General features: G+C 36.2%; 2 protein-coding genes across 12 annotated transcripts; one reads left to right on the top strand and one right to left on the bottom strand.

Annotated features, from left to right (window-relative positions):
• Window positions 1–3331: 3331 nt before the first annotated feature.
• Window positions 3332–5713, bottom strand: LOC111259232 (zinc finger HIT domain-containing protein 3). The gene is made up of 4 exons (XM_022831067.2): window positions 5526–5713; window positions 4597–4648; window positions 3927–4064; window positions 3332–3602 (listed from the first exon to the last, which is right to left on the bottom strand). Exons 1-4 carry the CDS (start codon window positions 5687–5689, stop codon window positions 3540–3542), a joined length of 417 nt encoding a protein of 138 aa, XP_022686802.1. The 5' UTR covers window positions 5690–5713; the 3' UTR covers window positions 3332–3539.
• Window positions 5714–5725: 12 nt separating this feature from the next.
• Window positions 5726–17475, top strand: LOC111259230 (lysosomal dipeptide transporter MFSD1). 11 transcript variants are annotated; one of them, XM_022831061.2, is made up of 9 exons: window positions 5751–5839; window positions 6645–6711; window positions 11288–11447; window positions 13331–13607; window positions 13931–14136; window positions 14723–14933; window positions 15150–15378; window positions 15798–16008; window positions 16245–17475. In XM_022831061.2, exons 3-9 carry the CDS (start codon window positions 11294–11296, stop codon window positions 16373–16375), a joined length of 1419 nt encoding a protein of 472 aa, XP_022686796.1. In that variant the 5' UTR covers window positions 5751–5839; window positions 6645–6711; window positions 11288–11293; the 3' UTR covers window positions 16376–17475. The 11 variants fall into 11 exon arrangements, with proteins under 11 accessions (XP_086823930.1, XP_022686792.1, XP_022686796.1 ...); XM_086967805.1 differs by having other exon boundaries at window positions 11291–11447; XM_086967806.1 differs by having other exon boundaries at window positions 5752–5839; window positions 11291–11409.
• Window positions 17476–17638: the final 163 nt, after the last annotated feature.

The raw sequence follows: 17638 nt of genomic DNA on the forward strand, positions 1-17638 counted from the left end.
TTACCATAGCTTTGAACTTTTATTTTCTTGAAAACATAAGAAATCTTCAAAATATATTTCGATCCCTACAAACATTTTAACGCAATATACGCTAATGACCTTGCACACTGCAATAGCCATCTTTGGCAATTCATTCACAAAAAAACCTATAGTTGCATTTAATACATTTAGTTTCTACAAACAACAATAAAGTTTAAAAAACATTTGCTCTTATTTTCAGGTCAATAAAATTGGCATTCATTAGAGCCGCACTTTTTCGCCACAACCGTAGCAGACGCCTCAGCGTCACGAATCTGCACATAAAAAAAACCATGTGTAAAATCGAAAATTGTTAGAAGCTATATGTGTTGCATATGCAGGTTAGTGACTGGTGTGTGATACGTTCTAATAGCTTTTTCTGCGTCATTTTCATGCTTTCGAATTCACAGGAAAAGATCTACAGGGCGATTCCGACCCGTGGTTACACAGAAGCACCCATGGATGTTAACTTTCCTAGCATTTAATTCCGAGAAAATTGTAAGGAGAGCAAAAAACCGATATTCATGCCCACGTCAACCAGATAAGCTCGGAATGCAGAAGCATTCGTTGAAATATAGTCCCTATACATGAGGGTAAGATTCCAAGTCTGTAATGTTACGTTTCTTACGTATATGATTATTTTTGTTGTTGACCACTAATATTATCGTTATACCAAAAAGGAAAGCATATATTTGGAAAAAAATTCGTCTTTCTTTCTTTACACTATACTCGGAAATCCTTAAGTAGAAAATCAGACGTATTTGCGCAGAAATTCGCAGGAACGGCTGAGAATAATGCACAACAAATAATGAAGTAAAGTGCATTTCGGACGAAGGCCTACGAAGATGTTTTGCTAGATGCTCTCTCTTAAAATTTGGAATTTTTACCAGTACTTTAATTGATGATACAGGTGGTACAGTTTCATCAGAAACTCTACTACCAGTTACTGTTTGCCGATGTTCATAGGAGTTTCTAAAATATGTTTTTTCTTTCGATGTAAAATGTTCTCATGTGGGGAAATCACGAGACGTATGTACACACTCAAATTTTAGTTTGCTACGTGGCTCACTTTCCGCAATTTTCAAAAACGTTTTTCAGCATCGTATATCAGCGCGGTGGCTTCTCGCTTGTTTAAGAGAAGAATATTGGAGATCAAACGGAGTGGTATGTTATATGTGTTAAACTATATACATAATACATTTTTAAGAGAAAAAGAAAGAAGGAAAGAGTGAGCAAGAAGGAGGACAACATGGTATGGCTTGGACTGTTGAGCCAAAAAATATAATCAACCAGGGATATCTTATGCTTGTTGATATCGTGCTACGACCCTTCCACTTAAGCCACCATGAAACATTCTGCAAATCAAATCAACCTATATACCGTAAACATTAGTGCTGCGATCCATTTTTCCTGACCCTACATATCATTTCAAAGCCAATTCTATATATAGATATAGATTATTCCGGTCCTCTTGGTACTGGTCACCATATTCTATTTGTAAATATATCTATGACGAGCGACAGATAAAGTTCGAAGTAAAAATGCACAAGCGCAGGGTAGCAAACACTGCAACGACCGTAACGACAATGTTCGTGCTAAGGACACCGGGGCTTACGGAACGTTGTTGCAGGTTACTACGAATGCAGCGAAATACAAATTAATCGACAAACATTCAAGACAGCATGTATTACTAAACTAAGTTTGAACTTAATTGCTTTTCTCGGTTAGCTACTAGATTTTCAAGCCGTATATAGTCATTTAGTTTTACTCCTTTAACTTGTTGCCGCGATGCAGGCTGTATCATTTCCAGTATTGGGTGCACCAACCTTTCATAGCTCTTGCGTTAGATTTATTGTAGTAGTACAAATTGCGCGGTAGTTTAGAACGCTGTATCTTCCATAATCTGAAGGTAACATGTGCCTTTGTTCCGCAAATAAAAGTGGTCACTTGTGCAGTAAAGATGACTTTAAAGACTGACCACTCCTTGAAAATCAGATGAAATTATCAAAACAGCTGTAAACATTTTTTACCTGGGCATGAGATACTTTCAAACAAACATTTTGGTTAGATGTTTTATACTTACATGAGTTAACGGTTAATAATTGAGGATTTTTGCGATTAAATTGTACGCAGTGATACTCAACCGATCAATTAGAACGTTTTTAAGTAACAAAGCAAGAACTTAGAAACATTGGAAGAATATTTATATTTACGTAATAATGATAATAATACTTACCAGTTCAATAGGCCAATCAAAGATGTAGTGCCCCAATTAAACGCTTGCTAAGTCTAAGCCTTTTACAATATCAACGTAGCATTAAATGGATCGACGATTTCTCGGCCATAACATATAGAAATAAGAAGTAAAATTTTACAAATGAAATGCATACTACTTGTATAAGTATTAAATGCTAATTATATGACTGCAATTTATAATTCGCTGTATACTTGTACCTATTAAAAGACCCTTGTAGTTACTAAAACAGGTATTTTGCCATATATAGATATAGTGGATCTTAAAAATGCAGAGTTGTTACGCTGCTATATATTGCAAAATAAAGCGTATCTTTCTCATCTGGGTATTTTTTTCGTTTTTCTTATAAACGGTGTTGATATGGCAGCTCCTACCATCGTTTCCCTTATTTTCCGATTGGCGCTTACTGTGCAACCGCTAACGAGCAGAACAATGTCTAGCTGTTTTCGTCATTAATCAAATGTGTTAACAAAAACATCCGATATTTCTTTTTAACTTTAGTGATTTTCCTATGACGGGATCGTAGAAATGGTGTATCGTATGTTGTTTTTGTATAGGTTGAAGATGTATCCCCATCGTGTTGATAGAGTAAAGCAACAATCGCGGATTTTCAAGGCGGTTATCATTTCTCAGCACTAAGATGCCTATGTTTTCCGAGACCAGGGCTCACGATAGACCGATTTTTAGCAAGGGCCCAGAGCTGGCTTATCGGCGAAAGAATCCATATGGTTGCGAATCAGCATTTCAATCGTTGGCTCCTTCGATGCCAGAATACTTGGCTTCATGATTACAACGGAGCAAAATCTTAGCAGAATATTATCTTCAGCGCTACAGGTACATTTAGCAAATAAAAGTGTCGCTAGAAACGGTTGCACCTAATAATTTATAGTTGACGGTAGTATAATTTACATCATCGCTTAGTACGATAAATCATGCTTTCTGGCATAGTATTATATTGGAGTAAATATTTGGAATTCCGATAAAGCACACGGAATCTGTTCAATTCCGGTCATCCGTTTTCTATAATAACGATGTCAATAAAAGAAAGAGCTTGAAACATTTATTATCATATATGTTAACAAATGTATTTATTTGTAATTCATTTCATATTCAACAGAAAACACTCAACAATATCAGTTGATAATTATCATAAGGACTTCAAATAACTTGCGACATATTACTTGAGTTTGGGTGAATGTTCATTGCAAATGTAATATTACAAAAGTTTACGAACTGAATATGAACGAAGGGTATTAAAGTGAAGCTCCTATTCCTCGGGCGGCTCAATGACATTCATGCAAACATCGGCAAACTCGATGAAAAGAGGTTCCTGCAATTGCAACGAAAAATGGGTATGAAAACAATTACCTTGATTGAAAAACGACCGTAAGATTGATGAAAAAAAAGTGGAAGTAAACTTTACTTATAAAACTGTTATCATTACTATACTCATTGTGTCTGGCAGAGCTGGTTTACTTAATTCCGACTTTTTAAAGATATTTATTCTCTTTTACACAATTATTTTGCTTGGCGTCGATAATTAGTGGTAGGTACAACTTATTAGATATTTCTTTTAGGTATTTAGGTAGTACAGATGTGTTTTTTTCAATAAATGATGGGTATCGTTTAATACAGTGTTGACTTATCCACTTGCCTGCATCAGTTGATCCAGCATTCTTGCGGGATCTGACTGAGATGCTAATTTGGTTAACAGATCGCGTAAATGTGGATTTTGCAAGGTCGTACGAAGTTCCCGAGAACCTTGCAGATACTCGAGAAGACGAGGTGGAACCTAGAATTGGTTGCAAACAAAATATACTATAAATGCGGCTATTATAACACCTGGATAGTTTGTGTATATCTTTTACAAACGATGTGTCTGGGACGATTTTTTTTTTGTATGAACTATAAATAAAACAGAATTTTATGTACATACTTGAAGTAATGATTATACGAACGTTATTATGATTCGGTTATTACTACACCCTATAAAAAGCATTACTTTTTTTTTTATTTCTGACTAAAGTGTTTTTCCAACAACGCGATGAAGCAAAAACGATGATAAGGCTAATCCCGAAAAAAAAAACAGGGCAACATTGCGTCTTAGAGCGCAAATTATTGTATTTTTTTGTTTTTTCACTGTGGTTTCAAGAGATTTCACTTTGGCGTCTACGCCTATGTTGGAACGTTAACGAGTCTAATAGGACATTTTTTTTCGAATAGTGGTGAAGAGTCACACGCTTTTGTTGGAGCATTTGTCCAAGTGCAAAAGATATGGACAAAAAAGCTTCTGGCTTTCGACAATAAAATGTGCTATTAGTTACCGTATCTTCTCGGGGAAAGTCTCGCTTCAGCGAGTCCGACGGTATCAATTGCCTAAAATTTGAAGACGACAACGTGCCATTACTGAGATGAACTAAATCCTCTAACATGATGGGTATACACGCCTTATACAGAATTGTATGAATTGGAAAATGTAAATATATTCAATAATATTTGACATATGAAAGGAGAACCGTTATATAAAAATAAAGATATTTAATAATACCGTTTTGTAATATCTAATTCAAGTGCTTTTTTGATTAGTTTTTTTGATATAGCAGTAATTTAACTTAACGCAAATATATGCGAGATGAGACATAAAGACACACATTCAGATAGTGTCATTTATATTTTTAAACGTATTCAGTTATTATTTTAGATTATGAAGCAGTACGTCAAAAGATCGACCAAGTCGTCGGGCGAAGCGTCGTAATTCTCAGAATGTTCTGGGAGTTTCCGAGCCGAAACGAAAGTGACTGACTGCGTATATTCTTGCGAGTATAACAATGCATCAATAAAATAGAATTTAAGTGACAACACAAAAGAAGTGAGAACAGCAGCTTACTCAAAAAATCGCTATTCATAACGTATAATACTTGTTTGCTTTCCGACTATATCGAGAAGCGTCGGATATCTGTGAACTTGCAAATACAAAGCAAAATGCGAGGAAAATATTTAAACAGATTAAATGAATTATTAGATGAGATTATGCCATCACAACTATCCGAATCGTTATACTTTTCTTGTTCGACAGAATAAGAGTTTATAAAATCCGACAGTATTTCATGAGACCTACAATGGATAGTAACGTTGAGCTTAGCGCTTTTAGACCATCAAGCGTTCGGAAAGCTCGAACTCATCTGATGAATGAATGCACGTGACGCAAATCGAATCGCTTCCAGATAGAAATAAGATGGAAGAAATATCATACCTCGACTCGTCTCGTGTTACTCGATGTTCTTTCGGTTTACAGCATCTCCCACGCACGATACTATTATGTGTTTTATAACAATTTACAGAACAGTACCTCAAACTGCACACACACTTATATTTTGCTTGCGACTCCACGCACACGTCACAAGTTTGCTGCGCCATCGTCGTCTGCTAGTTGATAGCAATAGCACGCTTCACTCTCGAGTGAATGTGTCTCGCTCGACACATCAACAGACGGCCTTCTTTCCACCTATGAAAGGGACGCAGGTTTCTTTGAGGGCAGGCGCGATTATTTTTGACAAACGGGATCAGGTGAGTAGTCCTACGAAAATGCAAACGAAATTAAAAAATATTTTCTTTTCGGTAATGCCCATTCCTTAAACTGTAGAAATTCGATTGTTGACCACAACATCAGCGGCCACACTTGATGCTTAGCGATGTTGATGGTTGTGCATTCTGGCCTTAATGTGCATTTGCCCTCAGTGAAGATTTTTTTTGCTAAATAATTAACTTATTTAAAATAAAATGCGTACCAATTTAGCTTTATATTCAACTTTGTAGTAAGGAGGCGTGTTTGACTGCACTGAATAGAAATTCACATAGTAATAGGAACTGAAGTCAGTATATTACAGGTTTCATAGCCAACAGGAAATAATGTTTTTCAAAGTTTAGACTTTTCATAATTTTATAGCGTAATGTCGCATTAGATGTCTCTAAAGTTTTCTCTTAATAGTTGCATATAATATATTAGATTTTTAATGGTTTCGATAGCAGTTTTGCGTAGAGATGTTGTGGATAAACAACCTTTTTCGAGAGCAGCCTAGCCAAGTAGAAATGCAGTGATCACGTTATTCACGCATTGTCGAAATTTCTATAGTCATCTAGAAATTTAGTAAACAGAGTCCTGTGTTAAGAACCAATTGTCATTTGCTACTCTGATACTTGTTTATCATTCTAGCAATAAAATTGACGAAATTTACTTAATTCATTAGTTCAAAAATGATTAGTAGTTTGTAGCATCTAGGATTCTAAAAATTAATAGAGAATATATCAAATTCTAAGCAAGTAACAAAAGCTCTAAAGTACAATTACAATATGCATTTCGTCTTCATTGCAGTGATCAACAATAGAGAAAAAATGCTACACTTCTAGACGCGGCTTTTTTCGAAAACGATTTTCATTATGTAAGTGTCATAACAATACTGAGATCTGTATTATTCATAGCGAACGTTTACTGTAAGAGATTAATTGCTATATCTTATTATATTGCGACGTAATGTTTGACTTGCGGTGTTACGAAGTAATCTTCGAAAAGCTGTGTCAGAACTGAACGTGAAAAAGATTCAGTCGGCATTAGAAATTACGTGAAAGTGGATCCTCCTATTTCATTGAAAATATAACATATCAAAAACATTAACAAACAATTGGATTTTTTTAAACAACTCTGTCTGAAAGCCTGTCAGGACGTTCCATATTGCATATAAGATCCAGACGACGCGAATCGTGTAAAGTAGCGAAGTTTTTAAGCTTATATCAAACGGGTATAATCCATATTCACGTTTAATCTCTATAGGTTACAATAAAACCATGTTCTCACATAGTAAGCGTCACGAAGTTATACCTATATTTCAAATCTAAGTTCAAAAGAAGACGCCTTGTATGAACCCCTAGGTATATTAAAAGAGCAACTTTACTGTCTAAAGCGTCTATTAGGTTTATGTAAACTGAGTTGTGCAAAAATCATTTGACATTGCCAGTAGTATACGTTTCGTATGTTAAAAAGTGCTTTTTGGTATAAACATATAAGTAATAAATGAGGGTGCCTCGAGCATTAGGTGAGTACTACTCTATAAATTAATTGGGTTTTATTTGTGATTTGTCACCTTAAATAAGTATTATCAAGAGTTATGCATCGTCAAGCATATTATAGCCTTTGTGCTACCTAATTTTAGGATCGATAGATCAAAATGCTCGAAATGACTGTTAGCTAAAATGTGTTGGCCGCCCTTTCCCGAAAGAATGGCTACCAGAGATTATTGCGCGGTGACGTTTGGGCTTGGAAACAACATAACTAAAACTAAAAACCTCTTTGTTGGACACCAGGTTTTGTGCCTAGCACATATTATCTTTATATGAGATTAATAATTTTAGCGATCGCTTAATTTACTTAGCACCACTCAGCCAATTTATTAGCTATATAAGTGCGATCTTTTTGCTTTTTGTGGATGCATTAATCATATGACTGAAATCCATATTGGAAGGAACTTCGCTCAGTCATTTAACGGGCAATTTAACGAGACGCAGTTAAAATTATGTAATAACGTAACTTTTTAGAGGTTCGGCTTAAAGAATATCACTTTGAGCTCTACGTAGGTTGTTATCATTATATTCAAAGCTATTATCATTTAATTTAGTATATCAAAGTTATATTCTAATAAGAGGTTAGTGCAATCATTATTCAGTGTACCAGAGATAAACGTCCCTCCCACGATTTTTCATCGCCATTTAGCAAAATATATAATTATCAGAGCTTGCCGTTTTCGTTTATGTATCTTTTTTTTAATTTTTTTTATTTGGTGATGGTTAAATGCAAAACCCCTTTTTTGTTCTGCAAGCATTTTACCATCACTTTGCCCAATTAACATTTTGGGTCAAGGGCAGATAGTAAAAGGTCTATTCCGATACTTCAAAAATATTACAAGAAAATTACAAAAAAAAGTCTAGATGCTTCAGAAACACAAAGCATGTTCGAGAATAAGGAATGTGACCGTATATGATAGCAAATTAAAACGGACTGGAAGGCTAAAAAACATGATTAAACCAGAACTAATAGTCGTTGTTAAAAAAAACAGCCGAATTTATTGGGGAAAAAATCTGCATGAGCACAGAAGATAACTAACAGTATGAATTATCGCACTGTAAAGTGGGGCACATCACTTCGTTTCAAACCCAGATTTGATCCCAGATCTCAACAACGCATCGGGAAGTATAAAGCGCTTCCCAACGGTGTATTAGCCTTAAGCATTAGTAATGAAAATTTTAGAAAAGAACAAGAACGGAAAAAACGTATACATATCATATTTTTTTTATTATTATTGCGGCAAGTTATTCCGCAATTCATTTAAAGACGCGCTCTTTGGTTAAGAGAAAATAAATTATTGTTATTATTATTACTATTATTATCAAATATTTTCAATTTGTTTTACTTTTTTATATTAGTTAGGCAAGCGATAAAACTATCGATAAGACTATTATTATTATTATTATAATAAAACATATATTTTTAACAAGAACCTTTGTTCAATCACTGATTACTTTTAAAAAATTGCTTTTTTTTTTTTGACAAACCCCTTTTTTGTGATTGAGACCTATAGACCGCTTGTAACCTAGCTCGAAAATTAGTGAAATGTCGTGACTAATCAACAAATTATGTTATCTTTTTCTTGTCTTTATAAAGCTTCGTTTGTGAATCATATATATGTTCCCTACAAAATATTATTAGAAGTTTTTTTGTTGCAAAAATAACGTGCTAAATATATGGACTGTCGTAAACGTTGATTTACCCAAACATAGTCCATATTAGCACTCCGGTTCTTTAGATGAACTATAATCGAATCTCCCTTTTAGAATTACAATTGAAAAAAAAATAGGTTTGTGTTTAATTAGTTCAATTGTTATGGCATGATATACAGGCCTATTTAGCTGACAATGATTAATTAATTAGGTTACAATTAATATTCACTGTTTCTCTCAAAAGTATCGGGAGTAGATTATAATTAAATTAGCGGTATTATCATAAACCGCTTATCAAGTGCAATATGATGATGACGATGAGATATATTCCTGGAAAATGGTATTAGAGACTGACAAAGCACTTTTAAGCACTGGGTGAGTTATTGAAAAGCATTTTGCTCGTTACCTGTACAAATGACTATGTTGGTGAGCCTACTACCGAGTGAGATAGGTGAGCGATATAGTATTGTATCAAAAACAAAGTTTGTGTTTTAGCCGCCAGTGGATATCCTAAAAATATTTCTAAGTCGGCCTCATATAGAACCTAACAAAGCGCCAAACTTTAATGTAAGTACAAAATATTGAAAAAAAAAAACAAAGCTTTAATTAAGCACATTGAAGCATCATACCAGTGAACGTATAAGCGAGAGAGCACAGTGTTCTCTATACTGTTACTACGTAAGGAGCGCATAGGTGTTTTCTATCATAGTTCGATTGAGTAGAAACGACTGAATATAATGTACCACTGCAACGCAGGCAATAAAGTGTCATTTAGTAGTACACGTTCGGAGCGTTAAGTAACTGGTGGCGATTCGATCTGCTATGGCGGTACTCTTTCCATGATCTCAATATAATCTTGAACCGGGTCGGAGTCTCGAAGCATCGAAAGGGTGCATAGCAGGAGAACATTAAGTATTGCAAGTGCTTTGCTTTACATCAAGGCACAATGAGTCAACCCGTTGAGTCAGATAGTTGTTCCACAGAATCTATGCTTATGCGTATGTGTGTGATTGTGGGCGTTTGTCTGCCTTTAATTGTGTTGAGAGTCTATGTAGCGTTGAGGAAGCATTTAGTAACGGCTGAACGAGTTCGTCCTCGTTCATACTATCATTGTACAAATCGAGAGTTCACAATGTTTTACCTAATGAAAATGGCCATGTGTGCAGACTGAATCGAATTAGAACAGGTAGGCTGATGCGTTTTACGCCCGTTCACTGTTACGTCGTCAGACCCAGCCGCTACACTTCATTATGCAATTGTCCGCGTAGCTTACGCGCTTATGAACGACAAAGAAGGGGTGTGTGCAGAGATAACACCAGATTATCGACTCAGAATATTAGCCGGTCGGTTACATCATTTATTATTATAATGGTATCGTTCGCAGAATAATCAAGTTACGATTCATTCAGCACTATACATATTGATACCAACTGGGCTTCGAGATACCTCGTGTTATATATATTGACCACTGAACGCAGACGAACTTGTAGAAATCACCTTGCATTCACAAGTTTTATAAGATTTATCTTGCATGATCCAATTATACCTAAAAGGTTGCTAAACTGATGGCAACTATTCACTACCACTCCAGATCATAGATCTTTTACTTAATAATTAAATCAAATACAAGAGAACCAATAGCCATGCCATAACAAATCTCAATTAATTCACCTGAGCCATATTTTTGAAGCATGAAAATAGTCGAATAGAGATATCTTGTTTTCCTTAGTTACTTTGCTTCCTCTTTTTCCTTTAATAGACGTATATTGAAGGATTATTTGAATGTCTACGCACTAAGAAATTGACAACCTGAGAAATACAAGATGGTTTTTGATAAGAATGAGCAACGTTTGAGATGTGTTGGGGTTCAAATAGAAATAACTATGAGCCCGGTTGACTTAGTAGGCAGTTATTGTACCGCACAACTCAATTTCCACGTACAACTAATTGTTGGCAGTGCTTGTTCTCAGCTGGTTTGCAGAGACTTTGCATGATATGAATAGTTTCTTGAATTCATTTTTATCACATGCATAAGCCGCGTATGCACGTTTTAGATTCGCATGCGTTAATCTACATATGTATCATATACAGTTCTAACGAGCAACTCTAAACCATAGTTACGGATCAGAAAGTACGTTATTTTAATCACTATAATAATACGTAACACGCTATAGTTACATCATTCACTTGAGGTATTTTTTCCTTTGCCTTACGTTTCTTATTACCTTGTGACACTTATGATTTCAGCAGATAATGGCCCAACCGGAGAACCATAATGCGTTGCTGAATTCGGAATATTCCGAATCGCAGGAGTTCAGGCATCATTATAATGGTTGTGATTTGTGCAATCCAAGCACCCGACTTCATCGGTACTTGATTTTCATCTTTATGTGTCTACTACCCTTTGGTACGTCTATCACAGTCCCTGACGTTAGTTCACTTCTACGTTTCATTATTTCTCATAGGAATTATTAGCAGTGATATCAACATACGGTCATGTCATATATGGTTAATGCGAAGACAGGCGCAGTTTACCGTTTTTTTCTTTAGCTAATTCAAGTAAGGCTTGTCTGTCTATCGATGGAAGCATGCTTAAGGGGAATCTCTTAGAAGCTCTCTTCGGAAATGCGTTTTGTGCTTTCAATGCCGCAGTCTTCTCCAAGTGTATCAGCGAAGGCTTGCTTTTAATTATGAAGGAATCTGTAAGATACAATACGAAGCATTCATCCGAAATTAGGTAAAAACCTTATAAAATCGGAGTACTAACGAATTATTATTATTATAAACATCTCGATTAACGTTTCACTAGGCTATAATAAAGTTTGGTTGAACTTATGTGAATTAAATGATTTCAAGTTGTTTAATTTCGAATGCTTAGTGCGTTGACTGCATGGGGCATCGTTCGCCAGATTATTGGAATGACTTATTAAAAACATTTGTGTACGTGATACATACAAGTTAATACTTTTCACGATTACAGTAATTTTTGCAATAAATTATCTTTATTCTTTTTGACATGTTTCGCTTTAGTTAATTTGGTGTGACACTTGAAATACGGTGACACATAGAGCAACATCTAGACGCTAAAAATACATTGTTTTTTTGCCCTGAAGGTGACTTACTTGTCATGTTCTCCCTATTATGACATTATAACGAACGCAACACTGCGGAAAAGATCTCTTTAAATCTACCAGCAGTCATTATGAGCATTAAAAATTATTGTTTTAAAATCAGTTCCATTGATTAAGTTGATCGACCCGCAGGACAGCGACGATTGGACGAAATTTCAGCTGAAATTAATCATAAGATTGTTAATCTTTAATGTTAGGCGGCCGCCGCATTATCTGCTAGGCCCTATTTATACCTTAGACGTTGTGCGAGAACGTGTGTGTTTTCCGTCCGTGTAGATTGAATTTGTTCCACTTTGGTAGGCACACGCCAACGCAGTAATGGGGTTCTGCGCGGAAAGGCAATACCACACTCTTTACGACCGATTCGTCAGCTGTGGATATATTTGTCCCAGCATTCTACATACCTGTGGATATCCGTCTGGGTTGTCACTTCCTTATCATGGGTAAACCTTTTATTTGTACCATTCAGTATACACTATTATCGCAAAAATAGCGTTAATAGTGATAATCATTTACGAAGTAAGGAGCGTAAAAAGGAACGAACTTATGCATATGCTTGAAACAAATAATAATAACGCCTACAGCATGCAATAACGCTTGAGCTTCTAGCATAACAGGTTAAAGATCCACATATTTCCTGTATACGTTTTGCGCACGGCCCTGATGTGTTAATAGTCTGGTAGACAGCCATTTTGCATATAATAATAATCGTATAATCCACTTTCTTGCAATCTATTTCTTCTATAGCCGTGGATAATGCCCCAATCGGGCTAAATTAGAAGACCAAACGCTTTCATTGGAAATTGTTTTGCAGAACACTTTAGATTTTTTACGTCTCCGATTTTTAGTAGGTAGACTTAACAGGTGCTTTATAATTTGCACTTGCAAATGACGCGAGTGCCAAGGGTGACATTACACTGCCGTTTGCTCCATCGTTCTGCCTGTTGTCGATAGCCTGTTTTAGATCGAAAGTGACCTGTCAAACTTGCATTATTATTAGTGTCTTAAGTGACTGGAGGCAACGTAGAACTTATTTTACACAACTCAGAACCGTATTGTGAGTGTTAGCCTTGTCCTTTGTTAGATTAAATCTTAAATATTGCACACTAAAACTTTGATGTCTGTAAAGAACAAAATTTGTGCTGTAATCCTTTTCCAGGCTCCTACTTCTGTTATGACAACCCGGCGGCCTTGCAAAAGCATATTATGGAAGATATGAACGTCACCGATGCTGATTATGCTAATCTCTACTCATGGTATTCCTATCCGAACGTCATCCTCTGCTTTTTCGGTGGCTTCTTTATCGATTCGGTATTTGGCATTCGTATGGGAACAATCGTCTTCGCAGGGTTTACCTGTTTAGGGCAGATCATATTCGCCGGGGGAGCTCTGATTAATCATTTCTGGGTGATGGTATTCGGACGATTCATTTTTGGGTTCGTAACATTTTTTTTTATGATGTGCATACAAAACGGTAGTAGACTTAACAAATGATAATAAATGTTTTTTGATGATGTTCAGGTTTTGATGTATGTCAAGCCTCTTAACTTATCGCTGTTAATTAAGATGGCTTTCAATTTTTTGCTATGCGCCTTTAAAAAATCGGAGTAGAATAATGGGGTCAGTTTTAAGTAATGAGACCCTAATACCAATACGAGCCATGAGTAAGTTGTTAATGCATTGTAAGTTACCTCTGCTTTGTTAATATGTTTATCTAAACATAATAATAAATATAATAAAATGTTTATCTGGCTTACAGTATCGGAGGAGAATCGTTAACAGTCGCCCAGAATACGTACGCAGTACTATGGTTTCGTGACAAAGAACTAAACACAGTGTTCGGCCTGTTGCTATCGATTGCTAGGGCAGGTAGTTTAGTAAATTTCAACGCAATGGTGCCTGTCTATAACGAAGTCATGAAACACTTCAAGGGCCATGAGGCCCTTGGTGTCACTCTCATGTTAGGTAAGACCATTCCTTTTTAATTATTTAGTGTTAGTTTAATTACATTGAGATGCCATAGTGCGCGTTAGAGTTATTGAATGGGCTGCTTGTACGCGGGTTATTAAGCTACTTAACTGGCCTTGGCAGGTACTAAGGAATACTTTCTTAAATTGTTTAAATTCAACTATTTAGTAAAGAACATTATCAAAACGTTTATTTATTTGAAAATACGTCTTTGCCACCTGACGTAAGTTGATCTGTGTTTATAAGTAGCGAAAACGTAAATAAGTACGAATATTAGTGCTGTTAGGTCGTAGTTTAATAAAAAACAAAAAAGAAAAACCAACTATACGCAAAGGGTGCTATGGGAAATATGTTAATTGGGCTAAATTTCTATAGAGTGTGCCGTAGGTTATCCACGCAAGCCCGAATGACTTTCGTGCTTCCCAAAGGAGTCCTTTCCTGCCATGTTAATCGGTTTGTGAGGCTGGTATAGCTGCATGGAGGGCCAAATGTTGCTTTGTATTAATACCTGCATTTCTAAAATGCAAATATACACTTGTAGCGACTCATATGCCTCTTCTACTTTCGTCATATTTTTCTACAGCCGGCGTTCTTTGTATATTCTCATTAATATGCGCAATCATCCTGGCTGCATTCGACAAACGCGCGGAGCGGATTCTCAACCGAGCAGCTCACGGCACTGGTGAAACAGTGAATATTAAGGACGTACTCTACTTTCCAGTCCAATTTTGGTTACTTTGTCTTGTCTGTGTTACTTACTATGTTTCTATATTTCCTTTCATCAGCTTCGGCAGGTGAGTCGCTAAATTATGTTAGCACGAAGCTTTTTCGTATGTTGTAGATACCTAACAAAATAGAAATTAAAACAGCTAACAAAAACGTCGATCACATTTTTTTTTGTTTTTAATTTAAAGCTTGTGCATTTACTTTATAAAACTCAGTATATGCATTTTCGGCTGTGTAAATGGCTTATAGTAACCGACTTTTTTTCCTATATCGTTTGTTTATAGTTGCTACCTTCAAACCAAGTACAAGTTCTCGGAGGCGAAAGCTAACGAAATCACGAGTTTTCCATATTTGGTGAGCGCTATTATATCGCCTTTATGCGGTTTGATCTGTGATGTGTTTGGATTAAATCTCTTCTGGACGCTTATTGCCACCGTGTTGAGCTTCGCGTGTCATCTGGTATTTAGCTTCGCACCGATGGATATCAGTCCTCTTCTTCCGTACTTTGTCATGGTTGGTAGTAACTTGCTAGCAAGCGAAGTCTATACGTTGCACTGAGCCACGACAAAGAGACGTCCTAACGTTGGCAGAGTAGATGAATTAATTTAATCAAACTTCTAGTAAATTGTGATAGTAGTAAGGCTTTCATGTTCATCTGCATAAATTTTGCTACTTGGTTAAATAGTTTGATATTTAGTCTCATATATCTATGGAAATTTACCTGTTGTCGGCAGTTCGTACTAATGACAAAGTAAGTGCCACGGTCACGGTGACCGTAAGGTGGCACGAATACAAACACGGATTTCAACCGTTTTAAATTGCATTTGTATAAGTACGACCAGGCAAATTAACCTGTAAGCTATGTTTAATTTTTCATTTTTTCCACTTATTCGTTTTATTTTCGTGTGTTCTATCTTATTTGTGTCCATTAGACTACGTTAGGTTTTATGTTTTCGTTTTTCGCGTGCGCCTTCTGGCCCATGGTCGCAATAGTTATTCCTGAACACCAGCTAGGCACGGCGTATGGCGTAATGCAGGCTATCCAGAATGTCGGATTAGCCGTTGTCACCCAGTTAGTCGGAGTCATCAAGGATCACGGTGGCTACGACTGGGTGGAATTTTTCTTTCTGGGATGGCTATCCTGTGAGTATAGCCCTTCCCTTCGACTATAATGGTTCCTTAGTTTCTGCTAGGTGTCATTCCGTGAACGGCTCAGATACTCCTTACACGTCTATCGACTTGCGATGACAGAGTAACCTCGTATTTACTCGTTACCTTTCTCATATGACAGACTTCTTAATTTACGTGAATAACAGTGAGAAATAACCTTCAGTGCGCTGGCGTTAACTTTTCCCATTTTTATTACTTTACCCTCATAGTGGCGATCGCAAGTTGCATCGTGCTTCAGATATACAACAAGGCAATCAAGGGCGGGCTCAACCCTCCGCTGTATCGCGAACGGTTCAGATGCTGTCGGCAAAACGAAGATGAAGTTCCTCTTGTTGACTAGGTCCAAACAACTATACAAATATTCTAAATAAAATAGTCGACAATTAACCGAATTAGTGAATTAGGCTAAATGTAAATGAAGAATTTCTATACGTTTTATTGGCATATTCAGCTGTGAAAACGTCCTTTAATTCGAAATGGTGGGCTGAACGACTTAATAATTGGGTTTATGGGCAAACTTTTGTCTCCACAGTTAGCAGCCCCAATTTATGATAATAAAGAATATGGCTTGTTGTTGTTGTTGTCATTATTATTATTGAGGTTGTCGTTGCTACTAAAGAGTGGCATCAACCTCAGGCGATGTCGCGCTGATCTACATGGCACTTTTTAAGGGTTTCCCTGTATAAGTATTATTGAAAACAATTCGATTTATATTGCATACCGAGAATGTGTGGGAGAGGAATGTGAGAAAAAGCACTTGTGCTTCTAGGTACATATCTTTAAAATTGACAAAATTCGAACAAAGGCTTTCCACTGTTAGGTTATCAGCAAAGGATGAACGATACTTTGCTGAGTAATAATAGTGACAGAATAAAGTAAATCACAGAATGATTCAAATGTACGCTACATCACATCGACGGAGTATGTTCGGAGATGGTGGTCGGGCCGCAACAACAGCTAAACACCTTTGTTTCGATGAAATATATATATCAAAGTAAAATACTAAGAACAATATACTATACTCAATCTATTAGCGAAGTGTGATTCTATTTCTCTTTTACAAGACACCTAAGCCATTTTTTGTGTTTATAATTTCATCATGTACGATGCAGAAAACAGCGAGTACGTACATAGTCGTGTATATTCTAACTAACATATCGGTAAATAGACTATGCCGCTCATAAATAGATCCGCGAAGCTAAATTAGAACATCTTAACTTTACTTGAAATCATGGAACATATTGTATTACGCAGTTGCTAGCATAATGCAGTCCGCCATGATTTGATCACTTTCCTATAGGCCAACATGAACAGCAATGTGATAAATTAGAAAATAAGGTTCCCATGATTATAAATGTGATTGTTATTTATTGTCTACTATCGTACAATGGTTTGAGCTTTGTAACGAAATAAAGTAAAATTCAAACTTAACTTTCGTAACGGCTGCTATTAGTTATTTGTTCTTCGACACTGAGTCATAAGCTCTATGTTCCTGTACAGTAGTTTTTCACGATAAAGCTAAAAGAGCAGAACCTTTCGATTGGGCCAATAGTAGCTATTTCAAATTAGACTGCAGGAAGTCCTAACTCTGCTCATCAATGGC

This window comes from Varroa jacobsoni, unplaced genomic scaffold (assembly GCF_002532875.2).
Source record: "Varroa jacobsoni isolate VJ856 unplaced genomic scaffold, vjacob_1.0 scaffold_309, whole genome shotgun sequence".
NCBI classification, from domain to species: domain Eukaryota; kingdom Metazoa; phylum Arthropoda; class Arachnida; order Mesostigmata; family Varroidae; genus Varroa; species Varroa jacobsoni.

Excerpts from the sequence above, each read along its gene's own strand:
- LOC111259232 (XM_022831067.2), bottom strand. The coding sequence starts at position 5,689 with ATGGCGCAGCAAACTTGTGACGTGTGCGTGGAGTCGCAAGCAAAATAT. Across the intron at positions 4,649-5,525 it reads GTAACACGAGACGAGTCGAG|GCAATTGATACCGTCGGACT; the intron begins GTATGATATTTC and ends TTCAAATTTTAG. Across the intron at positions 3,603-3,926 it reads TGCTGGATCAACTGATGCAG|GAACCTCTTTTCATCGAGTT; the intron begins GCAAGTGGATAA and ends TTGCAATTGCAG.
- LOC111259230 (XM_086967804.1), top strand. The coding sequence starts at position 5,780 with ATGAAAGGGACGCAGGTTTCTTTGAGGGCAGGCGCGATTATTTTTGAC. Across the intron at positions 13,608-13,930 it reads TTCGGACGATTCATTTTTGG|TATCGGAGGAGAATCGTTAA; the intron begins GTTCGTAACATT and ends TCTGGCTTACAG. Across the intron at positions 14,934-15,149 it reads CCTTTCATCAGCTTCGGCAG|TTGCTACCTTCAAACCAAGT; the intron begins GTGAGTCGCTAA and ends GTTTGTTTATAG.